Genomic DNA, 20,339 nt, shown 5'->3' with positions numbered 1-20,339 from the left:
GGAGGCCCGAATCATGTTCCCAGTCCTGGGACCCCCTTTAGCATTCGTGCATGCTGTAAACTATTTTGATACGAAAACAACGTATACTTCGAACGACCACTTTTAAGCCCCAAAGCATGTCTTCTGACGTTTCTGCTGCTGTACCAACCAGCACAGTGAATGCACAACCCTCTTCAGTCAACAGAATCGGGACACTTGTGATACACCCCTTCATGCAACCCAATCACAGCCACGTGGCCACAGTTAGTAAGGACCGCGTTTCATCCCCAGAACTCGTCAACCGCGTCCTCCCAACTGGCCTGAGCTGCGCACCTGTAGACGGGGCTGCGGCTGCCGCCGCGGAACTGCAGGTAGGCCACGTCCTTGGAAGTGGTCAGGTCCAGGCGGCGCAGGAAGCGATCCTTGCAGTAGTACAGCAGGTTGCCGTGCAGGGAGAAGGCCGGACGCTCACGCTCCAGCTTGAACAGGATCGTGCCTGGCAGAAGAGCAGGAGGAGGAGTGAGGACGGGAGAAGTGGCAGTGCACGATACACTGTATATAGCCTGCATTCAATAGCGAGGCACGCATGCAGGCAACCATGTGAGCGCACCGTCACTGGTTACGTTGTGCTCCGCAGGATGGCGGTACTTGTCCGTGCTAAGCGCATCATATGAGTTGGACATTCCAAGCTCTCGACAAAGTAATGCCTCGACTCCAATGTGAGTGCGATTAACCACTCTGTTGACACCACTGTTGAGAATCGGGTTGAAACGGAGCAGACAACGCACGCTGGTGTTATTTTTTTCTTCAGCGTGCGGCCGCAGTGGCACAAACCGTGGCACTTTGGCCATGTCCGTGGTCATTTCAGTGTTGCCAAGCGAAGAAATTGACAGCTGAACTTTTCAACGAATACCACCTATAGGTGCGGATACAGGAGAGGAGGTGCCGTACACTCCTCGCATACGGGGACATCCTTATGAGCAACATAAACATGTTCTGAAACTACTGAATTTGGTTGGTCGATTGATTGATTGAGCACTTTGTTTTGTGATTCCCCTCGTCGTGCTCAACTTGCTGCTCGGGGTGTAAGGTGGCCAGGGCCCTTGAAGCCATTTAAACAGCTTTTCTCCCCCTGGTCTTCCTGCAACATGGTTGTTAAAACTAGATTCAATTCAATTCAATTCAAATTGAGAAAGATCGGGAACTTTTAATGGAAGATGGCAAAGTAAGCCAGAGGAATGCAAATATAGCCCGCTACTTCTTCACTGGCTTAATTGGATTGGGAGAAAGGAATAAGAGTGAATACAAAGGATGCGGCAGAGAGAGAGGGAGAGAGTAAGGAAACAAGGGAATGTCTCAATGCGGCTATACTACAAATTGATTTGAGTATCTCGTATAAGGAGTGCATTGCAATTCTACTTCTCAACCTGCACCTAAGTCATGACTAGCGGGACGAGTTGGACATTAGGAGACTGAAAGACTACAATAACATCATGTGATGAGGGTGTATCGAGCAGAAGAACATTGATGTTAGGGGACAGGGGAATTTGGGACATGTGCACATACAAACTTTTCTGCTCGAGCCAGAAGTACGTCACATTCTCTGGTAAAAAGATATTCTTGTGTACAAAATTGCTGGAAGCCTAAATAAAACACACATGAAATTAACCAAACATTTCAGATACTCCTCAAAAAAAAAAAAAAAACCCAACAAGAAACAAGTATCCAGAGTTGCAGATGCAGAAAGTAAACGGTGAAAAAATTTTAAGAAGTGATGCATGTTCTGCATGGGCGTACTGGCAAATCCCACTGGTCAACCTAGGATAAATTTCTCAGCTACATGGTGCGTTCAACTGGCTTTGCTATGCAGTGCTCCCTTTGTCATATTTTGGTAAAAGAAAAGAAGAAAGGGAAAGTTCTAATTCAGCTGAAATAGGCTGATCTTTGCTCACATATGGCAACTCTCTTTACAGCAGATATAACTGCTCCGTGGCAAATTCGATTTCCACCCCAGACCACCTGGTGGCAATTATTACCAACAATGTAGCACAATATAAACCACAGCCTATGTAGGCTTGAATCCCGAGCCCAAGTGAATTATCAAGGAAATTGAAATTTTTGCTAGTGCCCGAGTTCAGTTTCATCAGAAAAGAAAAAAAGAAAGTTACTCTGAGTGCACCAGTGTTTTTTCGAAAGGGTTGTCTTCATAACAGACAACGCTCAAGAACAAATTTTCCTCGACCGGCCTCTTTTTTCGGATCACGAAGAAAGAAGAAGAAGAAGAGGGGAGGAGGCCGGGACTGGCCGACCCACCCACCCGAGTCGTGTCCGGCCGCAAACAGGTTGAGCGTCGGGTGGCTGGCCAGGATCCAGAAGCGGTCGTGCTCGCGTCGGAAGGTGTGCAGGCAGGTGCGCTTGGACATGTCCCACACGCGGATGCTCTTGTCTTCCGAGTTGCTCAGGATCAGCTCTTGCCTGGGGCAGAGCCAGCGCGCCAAGCCAGTCAACGTTCCCTCACCAGCCTCCTCAGTGCGACTTTGCTTAGGACTAACACGAGCCAACAGACAGAAGCTGTATCCTGCAGTCAACCGAAGACCAAAATTTCGAAGACGCGATTTCCACATTCAAAGGTTATTTCTGCCGTCGAATGGCCCAGTACATGATTTGTACTCGTACTCAAAGCATCATCCCTCGAAGCATCATCCCCATACGCGTATCAGGAGATAAACCGCAAGGCACCAGAGAAGTTGCCGTCGAAATTGCGTCCGCAAACTTTTGGCCTCCGCTGTACATGACCAAGCTTTACATGTTAAGCTAGCTGCCAAATTTGTTTTTCATTATTTTGACAACACTTTTTCTACAATCTGAATCATTGAGTCAAAATGAAATTCTAAAAAATAAAATAGAAAACTGGGCAAAGAATGTTGTTACCCATTGTATGCATGTCAAAAACGCATGCATCGAGGAAGAGTGCTTCAAGTATACTACAACACAAGCACCCCCGGGTAACAAACATGCTGTAAAAATAAAGCAGCCTGAAAGAGGAGCTTGAGAAACACACTAATCCATTAGAAACAGAGTTATGAAAACAAGACCTAATAGCGTTAGATGCCTGGTGATTTGCTGTTCGACAAGCAAAAGCACACCTTCCCTGCATAGTTGTGTATTATAATGCCAAGTCATGCATTGATGTGCGCTGATTCTATAACACACGTCGTAAAAAGTTGTCTTTGTAAATTCTTGAGCCATATGACCTTTTATTAAATTCCCAACTCAGCTTGTGTATACCAATAGAGTACATTGTGCTGCCCATTACACAATGAGATATTACTGGGGGAAGTCTACAAAGAATGCTAGAAAGCAAAGGATAGCGAAAGAGCGCTGATGCATTAAAAATTCATTTCAACAAGCTCCGCCAGTACAATTTCCCCATTGACAATCTGTGACACCACTCATTTATACACTTTAGAGCCTCATTACAGCGAAATTAAGATATTGCACGTGGCAAACATGGCGGCGCGCTAACTCGCAGAGTCGACCACCCAACCCTGACCGACCGTGGGTGGAATATGACGCAGGAGACGTTGTTGTAGTGGCCCCGGCAGGTGTCCACCTCCCAGGCCTTGGACTCGTTCATGCGCCAAAGCTTCACCTGACGGTCGTCAGCACCAGAGACCACAAGGGGCGCGGTCGGGTGGAAGGCGGCCCAGTTCACGCCCCGTTCGTGGCCTGGGACACAAAGATCGGCCAGGGGCTCTCATACCGCCTACTCAAACTCGATCGCACAATGACCCGAGAACTACAAATGTTGACTGGTATATATTATCCACCCTACGTTTCAATGTGAAACGCTTGTTTCAAAATACAGCCTGGTTCAATTTGAAATAACCAGCCTTTGGTACTCGCTTTGCACCATTCCAGCCTTGAAAGACGTTACGTTAACCGAAAAAGTGCGAGCAATATTGAAAACCTTTCACAGTTTGCGCTAAAGTCACACAATAGAGGCCAGCCCCGACAGCATAGTCAAGTAAAAACATGTGTTCTGTATGTTAGCATTTAAGTGACACTGTCAAACGAAACTAGGGGCCCCACAACGACTGCCCTGTGCTGTTTCTTGGTGTAGGTGTTGGTCGATGGCCGCTAATCGCAGGAACAAGATTCCGAGACGTCACGACAACCTCACCAGAAAGTGGCTGGGGAGTCAATCCTGCTTCATCGGTTGAAGATTGAAGTAAAATTGGCACCGTTATTAGACCGTTATTGGGACACAGCAGGTTTTTTTTTTTTAAACCAAACTTGGATTATGTCTTCATGGCTACCTTAACTCTTTTGTGACTGCAGGAAAATTGACCAATTTTTAGGGGTCCAAGAAAACTTTTTTTTTTTTCTGCTAAAAAACATGGTTAGGCACTAATTACAGGAACACAAAATGCAGATTATTTAACAGCCTTTCCAATAACACCAGTTTTTAAATGTTTTCATACATCAGAGTTGCGAAAATAAATATCAAAATCAAAATTTTTGTCAAGTTTTCGAAGAAAATGATAAAAAAGGAGTTGTGTATAACAAACCACCGGTAGTAGAAAAAAATTACAATACACATTTTGTAGAAAAACATTTCAAAAACATGCCCAAGAAAAAAATGTCGACTTACGCGGAATAGTTTGTCGCCCAATTACAACACCCAATTATTTGGGCAGGAAAGGAACCGAAGAGTTCAAGTAAACCGCCAGGTCAAGACAGGACGTACCGTCAAGAAAGTGGCGCACGACAGCGTCCGAGGTGCCGAACAGGTCGGTGTGGCCCGGGTTCTTGAGGTGGTCGTCGAGTCCGCCGGGGCCCGGGGCGACGTTCTTCTTGCGCAAACCGGCCAGGTCCCAGACCCGGATGGTCTGGTCGAGCGAGGCGGACACCATGAGGTCCTCGGAGGGGTGGAACTGGGCGCACATGACGTAGTGCGTGTGGCCTGTCAGGACGCAGATGCAGGTGCGCGACTGCCAATTCCAGACACGGATGGTCTGGTCGTCCGAGGCGCTCAGGATCCAGGGGTACTCGTGGTGGAACGTCGTCGTCCGGATGTAGTCCAGGTGGCCCAGCAGCGTGAACATGCAGCGCCGCTGCTTGTAGTTCCACACCTGGGTCAATAGAAGGAGTAGATGAGCACGACAGCATGAGGGCCCTCAGACAACGACCCTCGCACAAACATCAACCCAGAGCCACCAAGAATACCACGCTTGCCAGGAATATCCACATACGTGCGCAGATATAGCCCCTTTAAAAATGCACTTTGCAAAAAATGGTCCTACCAATGCCCATCACGAACGAACTAAACACAGCCGCGAGCGAACTTTCGTGGAATAGAGGAGCGGCCACATGGCAGCCTTGCCGTGAATCGGACACTCCACCATTCGCTGCCAAGGCTTGCTTTACGCATCGCACGTACATTTCACACCTCAAAAATGGCTCATTTCCCGGCACACTGAACTTGTGCTGAGAGCGGAAATGCGTTGCCGGCATTGTCACTTCCATGTGTCCAGTGCTACTATGCCAAGTACTACTACTCAGGTCGTAATTTTTGGCGGAGAACATGCTGCTGGAAGATAAGCCATACATTAGTGTGCTCAGGCACAGTTTTTGAGTTATTGTGAAGTAGTTGAGCTACATTACAACAACAGTGAACTCAACGCATGTTAGTTGTTTCAGAAAGGTTTTTAGGAGCTTATGAAACAAGTGTTCTATACGCCTCGAGCGCGGCCTGTAGGGGCGCCACTGAAATCCCCCTAGCGGCCCGTTTCGAAAGCAGGCGCGGGAGTCCGCGCCCCGCTCCCCAGTGCCGCCGCTGCTTTTGCGGCACGTTCACGACTGAGATTTACCGTTTGTGGGCGTTTGAAATTCACGTTTGTGTGGAGCAGTCACTCTGTTCGCAAATGGGGTGTGTTTACGAGAGTGTAAATGTTTCCGACGCGATCTTAGTGTGGTATTTTCGGTCTGTATAAGCGCCAGGTGTGTGTCGCAGGCCAGCGTCGAGAAACCGGCGTATGATGGAGCCGATTGTAGTTACACTGACCTGAATTTACTAGCCGTGTCTCCGTAACCACCGGTTCCTCAGATGTTCATGCTACGGCTATATACTACGATTTAAATCGGTTTTGTTCGCTTACATAATCAACGGAGCACTCATACCTGACAGCACACCAGTTACGCTTGCCACCACCATTGATCACCACCATTTACAAGCCAGTCTGTGTTAATTTCGGGAATATTCAACAAAAGTAGGATGGACAATGCATAATTATACTCGGGGATCAGCACACCACAGAGTGGTCTTGTCATGAGGTGCGCGCCCGCAGACCTTCATTTGCTACATATATCCTCTGCGAGCAGCGCGGAGACGGGCTTACAATATAATCCGCGTCCGCGACTAAATGCTTCTTCGAAATATCGTCATATGGCACAGGGAGCCTGCAGAATAAACCAGAAACTGAAATCAGAAGGCCTTAATTATCACATACCACACTCTTCCAACGACACATTTCATCGCTTGTTGAACAGCCTACCCTGTATACTTCCAAAAATGCGTCCGCCGTACGATCAACTCTTCGTTGAAGTAGAAAAACAGAAGGAAAGTGAACGCGAGATTTACGTGTGGGATTACTAAAACGTTCATTGCTTGATTCCGCTCCGCATTTGTACACGGCGTCCCCCTCACCCCCCCCCCCCCCCCCCCTGATTTCTCGCGAAATAGCATTGCATTTCGCGTATAGTTGGTCTGGTGAAACCTACCTGGCTTAAGTTTCGACGAACGTCTTTAGCATGCCAGGAGCTGCACTGTTTTCTTTTTTTTTTTTTTTTTCATTTCCGTTAGAGCTATTATGTTTCTTAATTCCGCACTTGCACAGCATGTATTTTTCCGTGGTTTCATATTAGATTGCCTTGGTTCTTGCTATATGGCGTGTGTGGGCACATATTCAACGACGCACAGGCTTTGAATAAACTTTACATTTTAGCATGGTTTATATTCTTATAAAAGGCATAAGTTATTGTCCGGGATTGGGTAATCACATCCCCGAAACATATTTTTCTGCGGCGTATATATGCGAAACGAAGCCGCATTCGTTGTCCACGCTGCAAAATGAAGCCAACCTCTCATTGTGCCAGTATCAGGTCTAAACGAGGCGTCAGTAGAATTCATTTGTGCCTGATGTTTTGGAGGTGACATGGGTGATATGTTGCTGCCGTCGCCGACGCCCGGAAGAGCGGCGACGAAGCGCGCAGAAACGCGTCCCCGGGTACTCTTGCAGGAGATCGCGTACTCTACGAAGACGCAGCTGCTTTTTAAGTGACCTAAACGTACTCTTTGCCGATAGTCATCACCATAACAAGTTCTTTTTGGGCGCGGAAAGTCGAAAAGAAGCGAAATAGAACCAAAACACTGCACGGGCCCCTATATCAGTCACGCAGCGCAAATCCCGTCAACGCCGCGGAGAAGCGGCGGCAGGCGGCGCAGCGATCGCGAAGCTCGAGGCGTATAAGGGCATCATTTCCCGCTTTTGAACTCAGCTGTGACTAAACATAGTTAAACTAAACTGAACATGACCAACCAAACATAGTTGAAAGTAGAGCACTGCACGGGCCCGACCCGGCCCACAAGCCCGGACCGCCCGAAGTCAATTTTCGGCGAGCTCAGGCCAGGCTCGGGCTTGAATTCATAGGCACTAGGCACGGCCGTTAATAGGTCCGACGTGAAGTGTAGAAAAGAGCATTAAAATGAAAATTTTTAGTTTATTTTTGCGCGCTTCTTGATGTTAGTTGTATGCATTGTTTTAAAAACGTGTTTTGCTAGGTCTGATGGTCACTATACTATAATTTTAATGACATTTCATGTACTGCAACAAGATTTTATATTTTGGTGTCATCGTAATCATCATCATCATCACCAGCCTATGTACGCCCACTGCACGGCAAAGGCCTCTCCCATTATTCTCCAATTATCTCAGTCCTGTGCCAACTGTGACCAATTTATCCCCGCAAACTTCTTTATCTCATCTGCCCATCTAACTTTCTGCCGCCCCCTGCACCGCTTGCCTTCTCTAGGGATCCACTCTGTTACCCTTAATAACCAGCGGTTATCTTGCCTTCGCATTACATGCCCTGCCCACGTCCATTTCTTTTTCTTAATTTCTACTAATATGTCTTTAACACCAGTTTGCTCCCTGACCCACTCCGCTCTCTTCTTGTCCCTTAATGTTACACCTATCATTTTCCGCTCCATTGCCCGCCAAAGATACCAAACATACCAAAGATATGATTACAAGGAATGCCCTAGCGGGGAAGGAATTAGTTCAGACAACCTGGAGCTGTGGACCTATGTCAATGTACACATGTGCTTTAGATGTCGCACCAATCAAAATGTGGCTGTCGTGGCCGGGAATCAAACTCGCGTGCTAGAGAAACACCACCGCTTAACAGCCACTGCAGGTGAAATATTTCAACGCACGTACATACTCATGGACTCAAATGAGGATCAAAAAATTTCAGTAATACCAACTTGTGGCCGAGACAACCATGTGGAGTTTCCAAGAGTCTGGTCATCAAAGGTGATGGTGTCTCGCGTAAGAATACGAGCTATTATTACGCCGATGTGGTGTGAACTGCAGACGGTGAAAGCTAAACTATGTGCACTTTTAAAACCTTATTTTTTGAGTTTCAGTTCATCACGTGCTTGTACAGACTAGATGCTCCGTCTGATCGCCCGCTACGAAGACACTGAACCAAATATAATAAACAAATTTTCGTCAGCGTCAAAGACCGGTCCTGGTCGCACACGCGCGGGCCCTCTCTAGGCCAAAAAATGAATGACCGGGCCGGGCCCGGGCTAGGTGTTACGGGCCTGGGTCGGACTCGGGCCTTAAAATCAGGCCTGTGCAGTGCTCTAGTTGGAAACTATGCAGGCCTTTGCAGGGCCACCTATTTTATTGAGCCATGCCCACTGAGTTACTAAAAAGATCCATTTGTTAATGTTGGCAATACACTGCAAATGGAAAACAATGACAGTCTCGCAAGTGTGCGTGAAATTTGGTCCTTTTAGCTTCTTCAAAAGGCATAATTAGAAAGTGGTGGACAATCTGTAATCACGACACACTTCAATGAGCACCGGGGGTGACTGAATGGAAAGGTGAACTCAGGCAGCCTGTACGAGTCTTTTGAAAACCTCACATCGCTTCATGTCTTGTGACAAGGTGTATCATAAGAAACTTTCAAGCAAAAAAAAAAAAAAAAAAATGTGTGCAAAGCAGACAAACATGACAGCATGTAAGCATGCATCAGCCAATCATGGTAATTAACTGAAAGCGCCAATGCTGACACAGCAAGGCAAGAGTGCGTGCAGATGATGTGAGGATGATGCCTGTCCTTTCCTGGAAGTGCATGAGAAAAGCTTCCCAATATTAGGGACCTTAGCTCAATGACGCAAAAAAACGCTATGGTAATGCAAGAAAGGTGGTGGGGGTTAACAAAAATAGATGAAAAGATTACAAGCTTTTCAGTGTAAGTGAGCGTTTCCTGCTGTTCATATAAAAAAAAAAAGACATCCATCATAGATGGCTTTGATGAAGTCCCTGTGGTTTTTCAAGATTATATCCCTCGCTCGAAAAGTTTCTCAGTGTCCCATTCGGTAGACCACCATTCATAGTTCTTATACAACCTAATAATTGTACGTTTAGTGTACACAAAATATTTGCGTGTTTGCCATTGACGAGCTGCAGTGTACTCAGGCACACAGACGACACATTTCGATGAGAAGTGGCTACAATTGCTTGATTTACAGATCAATTTTGATATTTTGTTCGTCACAAACAAAACGGCTAACATCCACATACAAGAATAAACCCTGCTGCTTCCTAAACTACTGGAATGCTAACTACACGTTGTCACACATAGCCGAAGAGTTGAAACTTCTACTATAAAATGCCAGTAACCTAAAACACGTGCAATGTTTGCTTGCCTTCATTCCTGTACTGATTTTTTGTTTGTTTCTGCCAGGGGCATCACGCAATGCTCACAATACGAATTCAAACGTTGCCCTATGGCAACGCACTTCTGGTTGGAGGTTCGCATTGACGGACAACTGCAGGTGAATGTTGCTTAGAGTGCGGCACTTACAAAGGTGAATGAACTTGCGTAAAGCTTGGTTAATGTGACCTTACGTTTACAACAGACGCGTACGAGTTCACTTTAGCAACCCCAGCATGTGGGGGGCGCCGCACCCCTCGGAAAAGACCGGCGTCAGCTGACGTCCACGTCGTGCGTGGGGCAAAAGCCGCCTCACCTTGATCTGATAGTCGTCGCCACCAGAGACAAACAGCGGCTGCTGGTTGTGGAAACAGATGCCCCTCACGGGCCCATCGTGCTCGTCGAACTTGTCGAGCAGCGTGCACATTCGGTAGTCCCATAGCTGAATGACACCGTTGTGGAGGCTCGCCAGTATCCACGGCCTCTTCGGGTGGAAGCTCAGCCCCTTGACGCGGGCTGACTTGGTCTCGAACTTTGTCAGCATCTTGTCCTCGCAGTCGTCGGGCGCTAGCGAAGGTAACGAGCCACTTTTCCGATATTATTTGCCCCAAAACATCAACTCTGGCGTCGTGGCACTTGTCGCGCACGCCAGCGCCGCTGCCGACCCGTCACTTCCGGTTTGATCCCAGCGCTACCGGAAACGCAAAAATATGTTCTCTATTTTATATTTTCCACTTTCTAACAAGCACATAATGTAATAATTGGTTTTATTTTTAACAAAACTTATTTTGCTAAGCTGGAGTTTTACGTTAATGTAACAAAGTCATATGGCGCGTATTTCAAACATTTTCCATACACCTACCTTTTTTGAGTTTACCACAAGATGTCATATATGCCTGGCTAACATAGAAATGTGTTTGTAGTAATTGTACGCAAGTTAATGAGTATGCGCATTCTCCCACTAGGGCTAAATCCCGTTCGTGGAGCCGTCAACAGGTGTTATACTTGAGGGCTGCTCGTAACTGTATTATTCGTAGAGTTAGCGCCGCTCTGTGACACAAAATGAGAAGAGGAAGAGAGAAGGCTCTTTATTGGAAAAGCAGAGAGGTTTGCCGGCATTTACAAACGCCTACATGCTTCTCTGCTGTGGGTTGGTGATGTGGGAAGAAAAGGCCCAAGGAAGAGCTGCGCAGAAAAGAAAAAAAAAATTCACAGCATATCCACGGGGTGAATGATGATGAGTGGGCGAAGCTCCTGAGGGGAAATCATCGGTAAAACCGTGACTCTTCAGTGAAAGTTCGCCCACTACATCTGTGTCCGAACGTAACGTCTAGAAAGTCTCGCTTAAACCGCGCGTCGGCACCTTGGGGCTGAGCTCGCCTGATGCGTTTTGCAGACGCCTCACGAGCTCTCACTGCATCGAGGTCTGCCTGCCGATACGCGCGCTTTCTCGCCGCTTCCCGTTCTCTGACGTTTTGGAGATCCTCTTCGCGCCGCAGCCGTGCCGCTTCGCGTACGGCAGGGTCCTCGCGCCGTTGCCGTGACGCTTGGGCCCATGGAGGAGCTTGGGCCTCTCGTTCTCGAACGCTGGGATCTTGGCGGCGGCGTCGCACAGCCAGACGACACGCTTCGGCCTCCCGCTCTCGTACGGCAGGATCTTGGCGGCAGCGTCGCGCAGCTTCACGGAGCGCTTCTGCCTCGCGGGCTCGCACATCTGCAGCCTTATCCATCGGGCGACTCCGAGCGCGCGCCAACAGCGAGCGGATTTTACTACAACGTTCCCCGCCATCTAGTAAACAATCCAAGAACTAAACTAGAGGTAGCCACGCCATCTAGTAAACAATCCAAGCGCATCTTTTCATCACATACAAGTATCGCCATCTAGTAAACAATCCAAGAACTAAACTAGAGGTAGCCACGCCATCTAGTAAACAATCCAAGAACTAAACTAGGGGTGGCTACATACATACGTCGAGGATGGACAGACCCACGCCCTAAGGAGCTTCGCACCTAAAAAATACTGTTGTGGTCTTGGCGCGGTAGCGGACTTGCATATTTTTGTTCTGAGCTTGGGCCACATATTTTACAATTTTGAAATTAGGCCAATTTCATCCAAATAAGAGAACAAACTCCGTAGAACTTGGCGCTGCTTTGACGGACGAATCCATGGTCCTAAAATAATTCTGAGAGTAACTGGTCCCTGTTCTAGACGTTCCATGCTTTCAAGGAAGTGGGATCTCGGTTCCATGTAGGCCGCACATTCTAATAAAATGTGTCCCCTTTGCGCTGACTGAAAGAAGCCGTCTATGGAGCAACTTACAAAATACTCGCTGCTTTTTGCACATTATTGACCCAGAATTAAAGTCGAAACCCCCGACACAGCTTCCTCGACCTGGCAACGCTGTACCATCGTCTACGGCTGAACTGTGCCTACACAAATAGCTACCTATTTCACCTTGGAGCGACGCCAAATCCGCACTGCGACAATTGTGCTTGTGTCGAAACAACTGAACACAGATTGACGCGTTGGTTATTTACAATGCGCAATGAGTTGCGGTGGTTACGGTGCCGCGAGGAAGAAATACACGAACAACAAATAGATATATACATCGAGTGTATTTTACTTTTAAATGTCCTAAATTATTTCTGTACTAAAACTTGGAAAAAAGAAGACGAAAAAAAATAATAAAAGAGTATTTCCCGGAGGCGTGTGGACGCTCCGTGCATGCATAGGCGCAACAGAGACGATCTAATTGGTACATTACAAGTTGGTGTAATTAATAAGTAAGCTGGAATGGCACCGAGAATTGTGGTATACGCGTCGAACCCCGTTATAACGAGGTACCGGTACCGGGGCAGTAAATTAGTTCTTTATATCCTATATTTGTTGTAACCGTAGAGGGTAAAAAAAGGCTCTATAAATCGACAATCTGGCTCGTGCAACAATCCTATTATAGATAAAAAATGCATTGTTCTAGGCTTCGAACCCACAATAAACACGGTAATACTTGCCTGTCTTACAGTGGCATTTCGAAATGAATGTACCGGAACATGAGAACGTTAAATTACGACAGAACAAAGTTCGTTCGGCAAAACAGGCCTGCGTTCTTGTTTGATTGATTGATTGTAGGGTTTAACGCGCCGACGCAACGCAGACGATGAGGCCCGTTGTAGTGGAGGGCTCCGGATTAATTTTGACCACCTGGGGATCTTTATCGTGCGCCGAAATCTCGTACACACGGGCGTTTTTGCTTTTCGCCTGCGTTCTTGTTTACTTGAAGGACAATGTAGCCTTCGCCTGCATGGTGGCTTTTTTCACTGAAGTTTTTTCAATGAAGTTTTTCACGGTGTCCACGCAATAAAGGGCCTTTTCTACTTGTGCAGTTTTTCAAGCTACTAAAAAATGGTTGTTTTGTCCCACTTTTTTTATTTTGTTTTTAATATGCTAGCTGTCGAGTTTTGAGCCTCGAGGAAACCAAATATTTCTTCCTTATAGCCGATATCGCGCGGCTCTCAAAGTTCCAGTTTCGTTATAAAAATAATAGGTGTCACTGAAATGAAGCGTGACCAAACAAAGTTCGTATTTAGTTCGCTATATCCGATAATTCGCTATGTCAGTGTTCACTATAACGAGGTTCGACTGTAAAGGAATATCGGGCGGCACTGAAACATGATCTGGCAGTGAGAAAAAGAAAAGTGAGAGTCGTTCGTGAGTGCTCTAGGGTGCGTGTGTGTGTGTGTGTGAGAGGGGGGGGGGGTTACAGCAGAATAACAGAAACCGGTTGCGGTGATTCAAACAGCTGTCGCGCCGTCCGACGCCTCCCACTCGACGCTACAACCGGCTTCTGTTGCACGTCTTGCTCGGTTCTGTTGCATCTTTCTGGGAGCAAACTGTCCAGGAATGGAGGGACCTCTTAAGCGGCGCCACGTGGCACCATTTCGCTGCACATGTCGTGTTTGCAAGGATCGTTTCAGCTGCGCTTGACCGGTTACGCTAAGCCTACTAGGGCCGGATTAACAGTTCTGAGGTCCCGGTTCGAAAAACACGCCCCCCCCCCCCTCCCTCCCCTCCCACCTTACTCTCTCATCATTCTTGAGAAGTTGAGGCTTGAAGTTGAGACATGAAGTTGAGAAGTTGACGCTTTTTAGAATTCGCTACAAAGAACAGATGCCGTATTTACTCGAAGAATATCCTCAGTGTTTATGAACATCGCCTGGCCGTCTATTTCTCGCAGAGTACGTGGAGAGATATTAAAATTTGTCAGGCTAGTTGGTTCGTACTAAAGGAATGGTAAACTGCGCGAGAAGTTAAGACGAAACGAAGAGATATACAATCCTCAGAAGTGCAGCCTAAGTATCATATGTGTTTCTTCCAATTGTCTTAACCTTTAGCGCAGTTTACCCCCCTTGTGTCAATAGACAACATCTTCCCTCGAAAATCAGGAAGCGCATTTGTAAAAATTGGCTTCCTCTATCTTCTATCACTAATTCGACAGAGAGAGAGAGAGAGAGAGAGAGAGAGAGAGAGAGAGAGAGAGAGAGAGAGAGAGAGAGAGAGAGAGAGAGAGAGAGAGAGAGAGAGAAAATCAACTTTTATGGAGCCTTTGTAAAGGTTAGTGCACGCACCTGGCACCAGACGGGGTGGAAGCCGCCAGCGCCAGCTGGGTCGGTAGGTCCTCCGGGCTGGACAACAAGGTCTCCCATCGCTCTACAGGTGGTTGGGATTGGGGATAGGTGGGCGGTTCTTGGGCTTAGTGGACTCGCCAAGGATGTGTGCTAGAGTGCTTTCGGATCGTCTGCAAAACGGGCATGAAACTTATGTGATGCTCTGCTGGGAGCATCTTGCGCTAAAGCACGGGATGCGCTAGCGACCCCACTTGCGTGCGTCGCACGATCGTTTGCTGCCTTCGGCTAAGTTGCGCATGCGGGCCGGGAAGCCTATACATCTGCCGCGTCTGTGCCTTTGGGTGATGTCTTTGTAACTATAGTTCATCTCATAAGCTACATGCAGCACTGTGGAGGCTACATTGTTATCAATAGTGCGCCCACTGAGGGCGCCTAATCCGCCGTGAAGGGGGTCCTGAAAGGACACTCCCTTCTCCCCTCTCGGCAAGTGGCACCGCACGGCCCCGGCGCCTTTTGTCGCTTCCTTCGCGGTGAGTTAGGCGGCCTGAGGGGGACAACAATGTAGCCTCCACAGTGCTGCATGTAGGTTGTGAGATGAACTATAGTCACGGGGTGCGGTAGCTCTGCGCGCGTTTTGGTTGCCTGCTATTGAGCACTGCCGAAGTGGGCAGGTGGGCCTTTTCAGAAACCGTTCACGCAACCAGTACGTATACGCTACCAATTACGTGGCTTCGTGATTCCATCCAGCAACAGAAATTTAAGGTCTCGTACGTAAGACAGTTTTTCCGTACCAAGAGTGATATTATGTACGCCGAAGAGCCCAACAAATAATTTAAATGGTTTATTATTCAAGTGTTTTCACCATGCGGGGACTGAACCTTTAGGAAAGGTAGGTGGCGCCTATAGAAAACGAGATCGATGCCATATTTTCACAAGTGTTTTAATAACACTGTCGAATAAACAGTCATACATAATTTCATTTTTGCACTGATCGTTCACTTTTACATTGGTGATACGTTTACGTTTTTGCAGGCAATATGCACTTTTATAACAGCGGGAAACTCGTACACCTTTTCTGCTATAAAATGTAGAACAAGTGTACCTTTTAACAAAAATAATGTCTACTTCAACACAGTGCAGAAAATAGGTTGTGCGTTTCGCAGAAATTCGACCTTGAAATGGGCGCGTATACGTATTACCATGTTTTGTCTTTTGAAGTGAAGCTTTCAGCCTCTCACTGATGATGTCCGTGCGTGAAAACGCACTGCAGGAAAGCCAACTTTCTCTGACGATGGGAAAAATTAAAACAATTGTGTGGAAAAATTAAAACACTTCCCTGTGAAACTTGGCGACACCTCCGTTAGGCCTTTTCATGTTCAGCAGAGGGAGGGCTGACGGAGGCGTGCGACGGCGCGACGTATATAGGCCTAACACCACGTTCATGAGGTGAACGCCGACAGCAGTCACCCACAGCTCGACGTATACTACGAGATGGACGTTGCTCTGCATGTCGTTAGGCTGGTAGCCGCTGGGCGTAAGGCCTATCGTCGCATTTTGACGATTAGGGCGTTTGGCCTAGCTTCACATTTTGAGGTTTAAAGGAGTACTGACGCGAAATTTCAAAGCTGAGATAACTATGTAAAATGCTTCCTTTTAGGTGCGACGCTGAGAGGAGCATCTCTTGCCAGCGGCCCTGTCCTTCCTGCGTCGTCGTCGTCCGCGTCCGCACAGCTGCGTCTCTCCTCCGCTCACCCCCTCTCCTCTCGCCGTGATAGCGCGCCCTCTCCCCCAACATCTGTGGCGCGCGCAGTGCGGCGCGCTCTCTCACTCCGCCGGCGGGCAGCGCTGCGCGCGGCGCAAGCGCGCTGTGCGCATGTGCAGCGCCCTCTCTCTCCGCGGTCTCCTCTCCTTCGGGCGCGCTGCGCATATAAAGGGGTATTCACACGAGAGAGAAATCCGCCGTTTCGCTCCTAGGAGTGCGCACCACGTGACCCCTACGTCACGGTTTCTCTCCGGCGCACCGCCTCCGATGGGAGATCGGAGCTTCTGCTCGCGAGCTACAAACCCTCCGACGCTCCGCGGCGGAGGCGGCGGGATTTCGTCTGCTCGTCGGGCAGCTGGCCGCGACTGAAGTTCTAGAGCGGTTGCAGGCACTTTATTTTTATCGCTTCTTAATACATTGGACGCGAAAATGCGTGGCGCACATGACAGGCGCACTGAGGGAGCCGCGTATACCACCAGCACGGGCGCTTGGCGAGCGGCGGCCGCGGCCGGTGCCGGTAGCTCGAGCGACAGCCTGTTATTGCTCCCCAAGGCGCAAACAAAGCTGCGTATACGAGAAATGGGGTAATGATGTGATGGAAAGTTGCTTTAAAAATCGTCACCTGAGCCGCTTGCCAGAGCGGCGATCGAATATTCGCCGCAGTGTTAAGCCTAACATCAGTATGCGGGCCTGTAGGTGGGCCGGTCGGCTGCTATTACGTCGCGCGCCGTTCTCTCCGCGCGGCAGCACCTGCATCGCGTCGACGACCAATTTTTGGTCGGTTGACAAGATCAGTACGTATGCGCTTAACAGAAATTGCCGCCGTCGCGGAATCGGCGGTGCTACGGCAGCTATGCTTTCGAGATAGGCGGCTGCAAACAGTGATGTCCGTCCGAAAGTCGCATCCTCCGTGTGAGCGAAGGAGCTAGCCGAGCGGAGGTCCGCCTGCGGTGACGTCACGACCTCCCTCGGATTTCTCCGCTGAAACGCTCCGTCGTGTGAATACCCCTTAAGCGGAGTGCCGTGCTCCGGCCGGTCTCTCAGTCGACGGTCGTCCGCGCTATGCGCTCTCTCTCTCTCTCTCTCTCTCTCTCTCTCTCTCTCTCGCATCACCTGACAACTGCTCACGCAATTCGAGTAATCGACCCAACGGAAACGCACAATAGAACCCCCTTCAGCGTCGTATCACACCAGGGTTCCCGCGAGGGGAGGTGGGCGTAATTTTTTTGTCAGAGATATCTCCCAGCAATTTTCAATAGCAACTGTTCGGCGTAACATATTTTAAATCCATTTTAATCTTCGCCCGCACGAGAAAGCCCAGAGCGGGCCGACATGACATCATCTGCTACTTGCCCCAAACTGCCGACGTTGGGGCTCCCGTGACGAACCCGACACGCTAGCTGTGGTTGGAGCGCGCTGCTCCGGCGTGTGTACACGTCATGGTTTTAGAACTGACGTCATGCTGCCCGGGCGCGTGTCCGGTCTGGGCGCGCCCAGAGCGGCAGCGGTACGGCAAGAATGGTGATGTCACGTGATACCTCCTGTCATGGGGGCTGCTCGGCGTTCGTTTTGTCGAAACCGAAACTGACAAGAATAAACGACGCCGTAAATGAATGTTTACTCTGCGCTTGACCATCTAATGAGTCATTCTATGATTTGGGCTGATAGGCACGCATAGCAGCGAAAAAAACGCAACACGAAAATTTCGTGTCAGTACTACTCCGTGATCTGGCGCCCACTCGCAGAAAAATACTCACTGTACGCCAAGCAGCAGGTACCGATTCACGCCATAGACCACATACCCAAACGTTAGGCCTACAGAGTCCATACCCGACTGTTGCTGCGGATATTCTCGAAGAGTGGTGCACAACTCCAACCAACGAATCCATGACGAGAAAGCTTCGCGTTCAACCGTCGTCGTCGTTGGACGGAGGGGTGCACGATCTTTTTGTTCATATTTTGAGACAAGAATGAAATGTATGCGAACGTTTCCACAAGCGCCTGCCTGCCTTTTGCTGGGACGTTTCCACAAGTTTCCACAACGTTTCCACAAGCGCCTGCCTGCCTTTTGCCCCCCCCCCCTTCCCCCCAGAGAAAATGGCCTCTGTGAGCCTAGGTTTAGCAGAGTTTGTGAGAGCCACTTCCTTTCTGGTGAAAAACAAAATGAAGGAAGCTTGGAAAAAAAATGGCGGTTTTGGATGAAGGCACAAAAAAAAAAAAGCGGTTTGCGGCTGACACGCCTGTTTGTAAAACAGCTCGTGATACGAATTTTGTTTTTGCGGGATGTTCAAGACCCTTTTCTGCATAGAGATAATATACTGACTCTAGAGGGAAAGCGCGCCGCTGAGCCAATGCATTGGAACCGTACGACACATAGTGGAAGACATGATACAACGATTTGTAGGTTGCCAGGTGAGTTTCTGCTTACTAAAAACGGCGAAAGCAATGGGTTGTAATCTGGCAACGGGCTACTGTGGCATTTCCGCGTCCGGCTAGCGAAGCATGCCGGGATTAATTGTAACATGGCGGACCGCTGGCCAGGCTAGAGTGAACTAGAAGTACACTCTAGCCAGGCGGAGTTTGTGTAGGCGGCGTCGACAGCATTACGTAGTTTATCTCCTGTGGGTAGGTAACCGACGTGTTTTCGGTTTAGCGTGTGACTTATATGTACTGAGACTATTTGAGCAAGATGTGGCAACGCTCACACAGGTCCTGCCTACCGTTCCCTACTGGACTATATCCGGGAGGCCAACCTAGTTTCCTGGATATAGATCGGACCCGCTTGGTGTCTACTAAGCCTTGAGGCTATTAAATAAACGAACAAACAACAACAACAACACTTGCGCGCAAGCTCGAATGCGACTGATCGCATGCGCGAGGACGTCAAGGAATCAGCTGATCCGTACTGGGGCGCACAGAAAAAATGAATCTCCGTCATGATCTCCGTGCATTTTTGCGCTGTGCTGCTTTGTTTGCCATTCTGTGACATTTTGCGAGTCGCTCAATGCTTTTCAAATGAAGTGAAGTGAAGAACTGTGTCTTTGTAGCTGAATGTAAAACCTTTGTTGACACACACAAAAAAAGAAAAACGTAATCGCATGGGCCAACGCTGATATTACCGGTGAGTCGCGGCCCTTTGAAGCACGGGAACGAAAGAGCGCGGTCGATCGCAGGCCAACGGAGTGGCAGAATGCATGCCAAGGGAGTATAATCAGCGACGTGTCCCGTTTTCCTTTCCGTCTGTATTCGTCAAGTTCTAGCTCGTTTCCACCACTTCAAAGGGAAAGCTTGCGGGACTGAATGGGCAGTATTGAATGGGCAGTAATGTGCCGCACAGAGCGCGCGAGGAGAGAACATTGACTTGGTGACTTATTGTGATTGATTAAAAAAGAAACCGCATTTCGTTACCTATTTTTTCGTTCTAACTTCACGAACGTTTGCGCGAAAGTTCGAAGCACGGAGAGTTGCAAGAAGTTCTATGAATAAAACAACTGGAACAGAAAAATTATAAAAGTTCCTTTTATTTCTCTTCCAACGGCAACAATCGCTGGCTGCCAATCCGTAGCCTGTAGTGCACTTGCGGTCGTCAAGTTCAGATCGGAATCGCTGTTTCGGCGTCCGTTCAGGGGCAATAGACAGGGTTTTCAACGTGAAGAAACGAATGATAGCCTCGCAAGCGCCCGGGGAGGCACTTGCTCAGCGCGTGCATCCGAGTTGTACCAGTTGTACGCGTTTTGCACGCACGCAGATCTGAGCTGGATACTGCACACGCACACACACACAGCGCAAGTAAGGCGCAAGGGCCTCGCCACTTCCTAGCACACTTAAAGAAATCGAAACCAAAACTGAGCTACGCACTTACTTTTTGTTCGCATATTAGAGCTTAATTACACTAAAAGTTTTTTTAAAGCTAGTTTTAATTACTGAGGCAATTATTTGCAATTGTTTTGCTTCAGTTCTT

At 48.4% G+C, this 20,339-nt stretch overlaps 1 protein-coding gene across 1 annotated transcript in view; it reads right to left on the bottom strand.

The window, feature by feature from the left end:
- LOC144163364 (coatomer subunit alpha-like) overlaps positions 1–10,666 on the bottom strand; it is a 29,585-nt gene extending 18,919 nt beyond the window's left edge. The window contains exons 1-5 of the mRNA XM_077694320.1: positions 10,307–10,666; positions 4,730–5,114; positions 3,537–3,708; positions 2,297–2,454; positions 313–475 (exon numbers count right to left, since the gene is read on the bottom strand). Coding sequence (XP_077550446.1) covers positions 313–475; positions 2,297–2,454; positions 3,537–3,708; positions 4,730–5,114; positions 10,307–10,534 — 1,106 coding nt within the window. The 5' untranslated portion in view covers positions 10,535–10,666. The remainder of the gene's footprint in view (positions 1–312; positions 476–2,296; positions 2,455–3,536; positions 3,709–4,729; positions 5,115–10,306) is intronic.
- Between the last annotated feature and the right edge of the window lie 9,673 nt (positions 10,667–20,339).

Source organism: Haemaphysalis longicornis, unplaced genomic scaffold, assembly GCF_048455015.1.
Source record: "Haemaphysalis longicornis isolate Haplotype H1 unplaced genomic scaffold, Haemaphysalis longicornis Haplotype H1 scaffold_12, whole genome shotgun sequence".
NCBI lineage: Eukaryota > Metazoa > Arthropoda > Arachnida > Ixodida > Ixodidae > Haemaphysalis > Haemaphysalis longicornis.
Note: the sequence above shows the minus strand (reverse complement) of the source record. Positions and strands in the feature narration are given on the sequence as shown.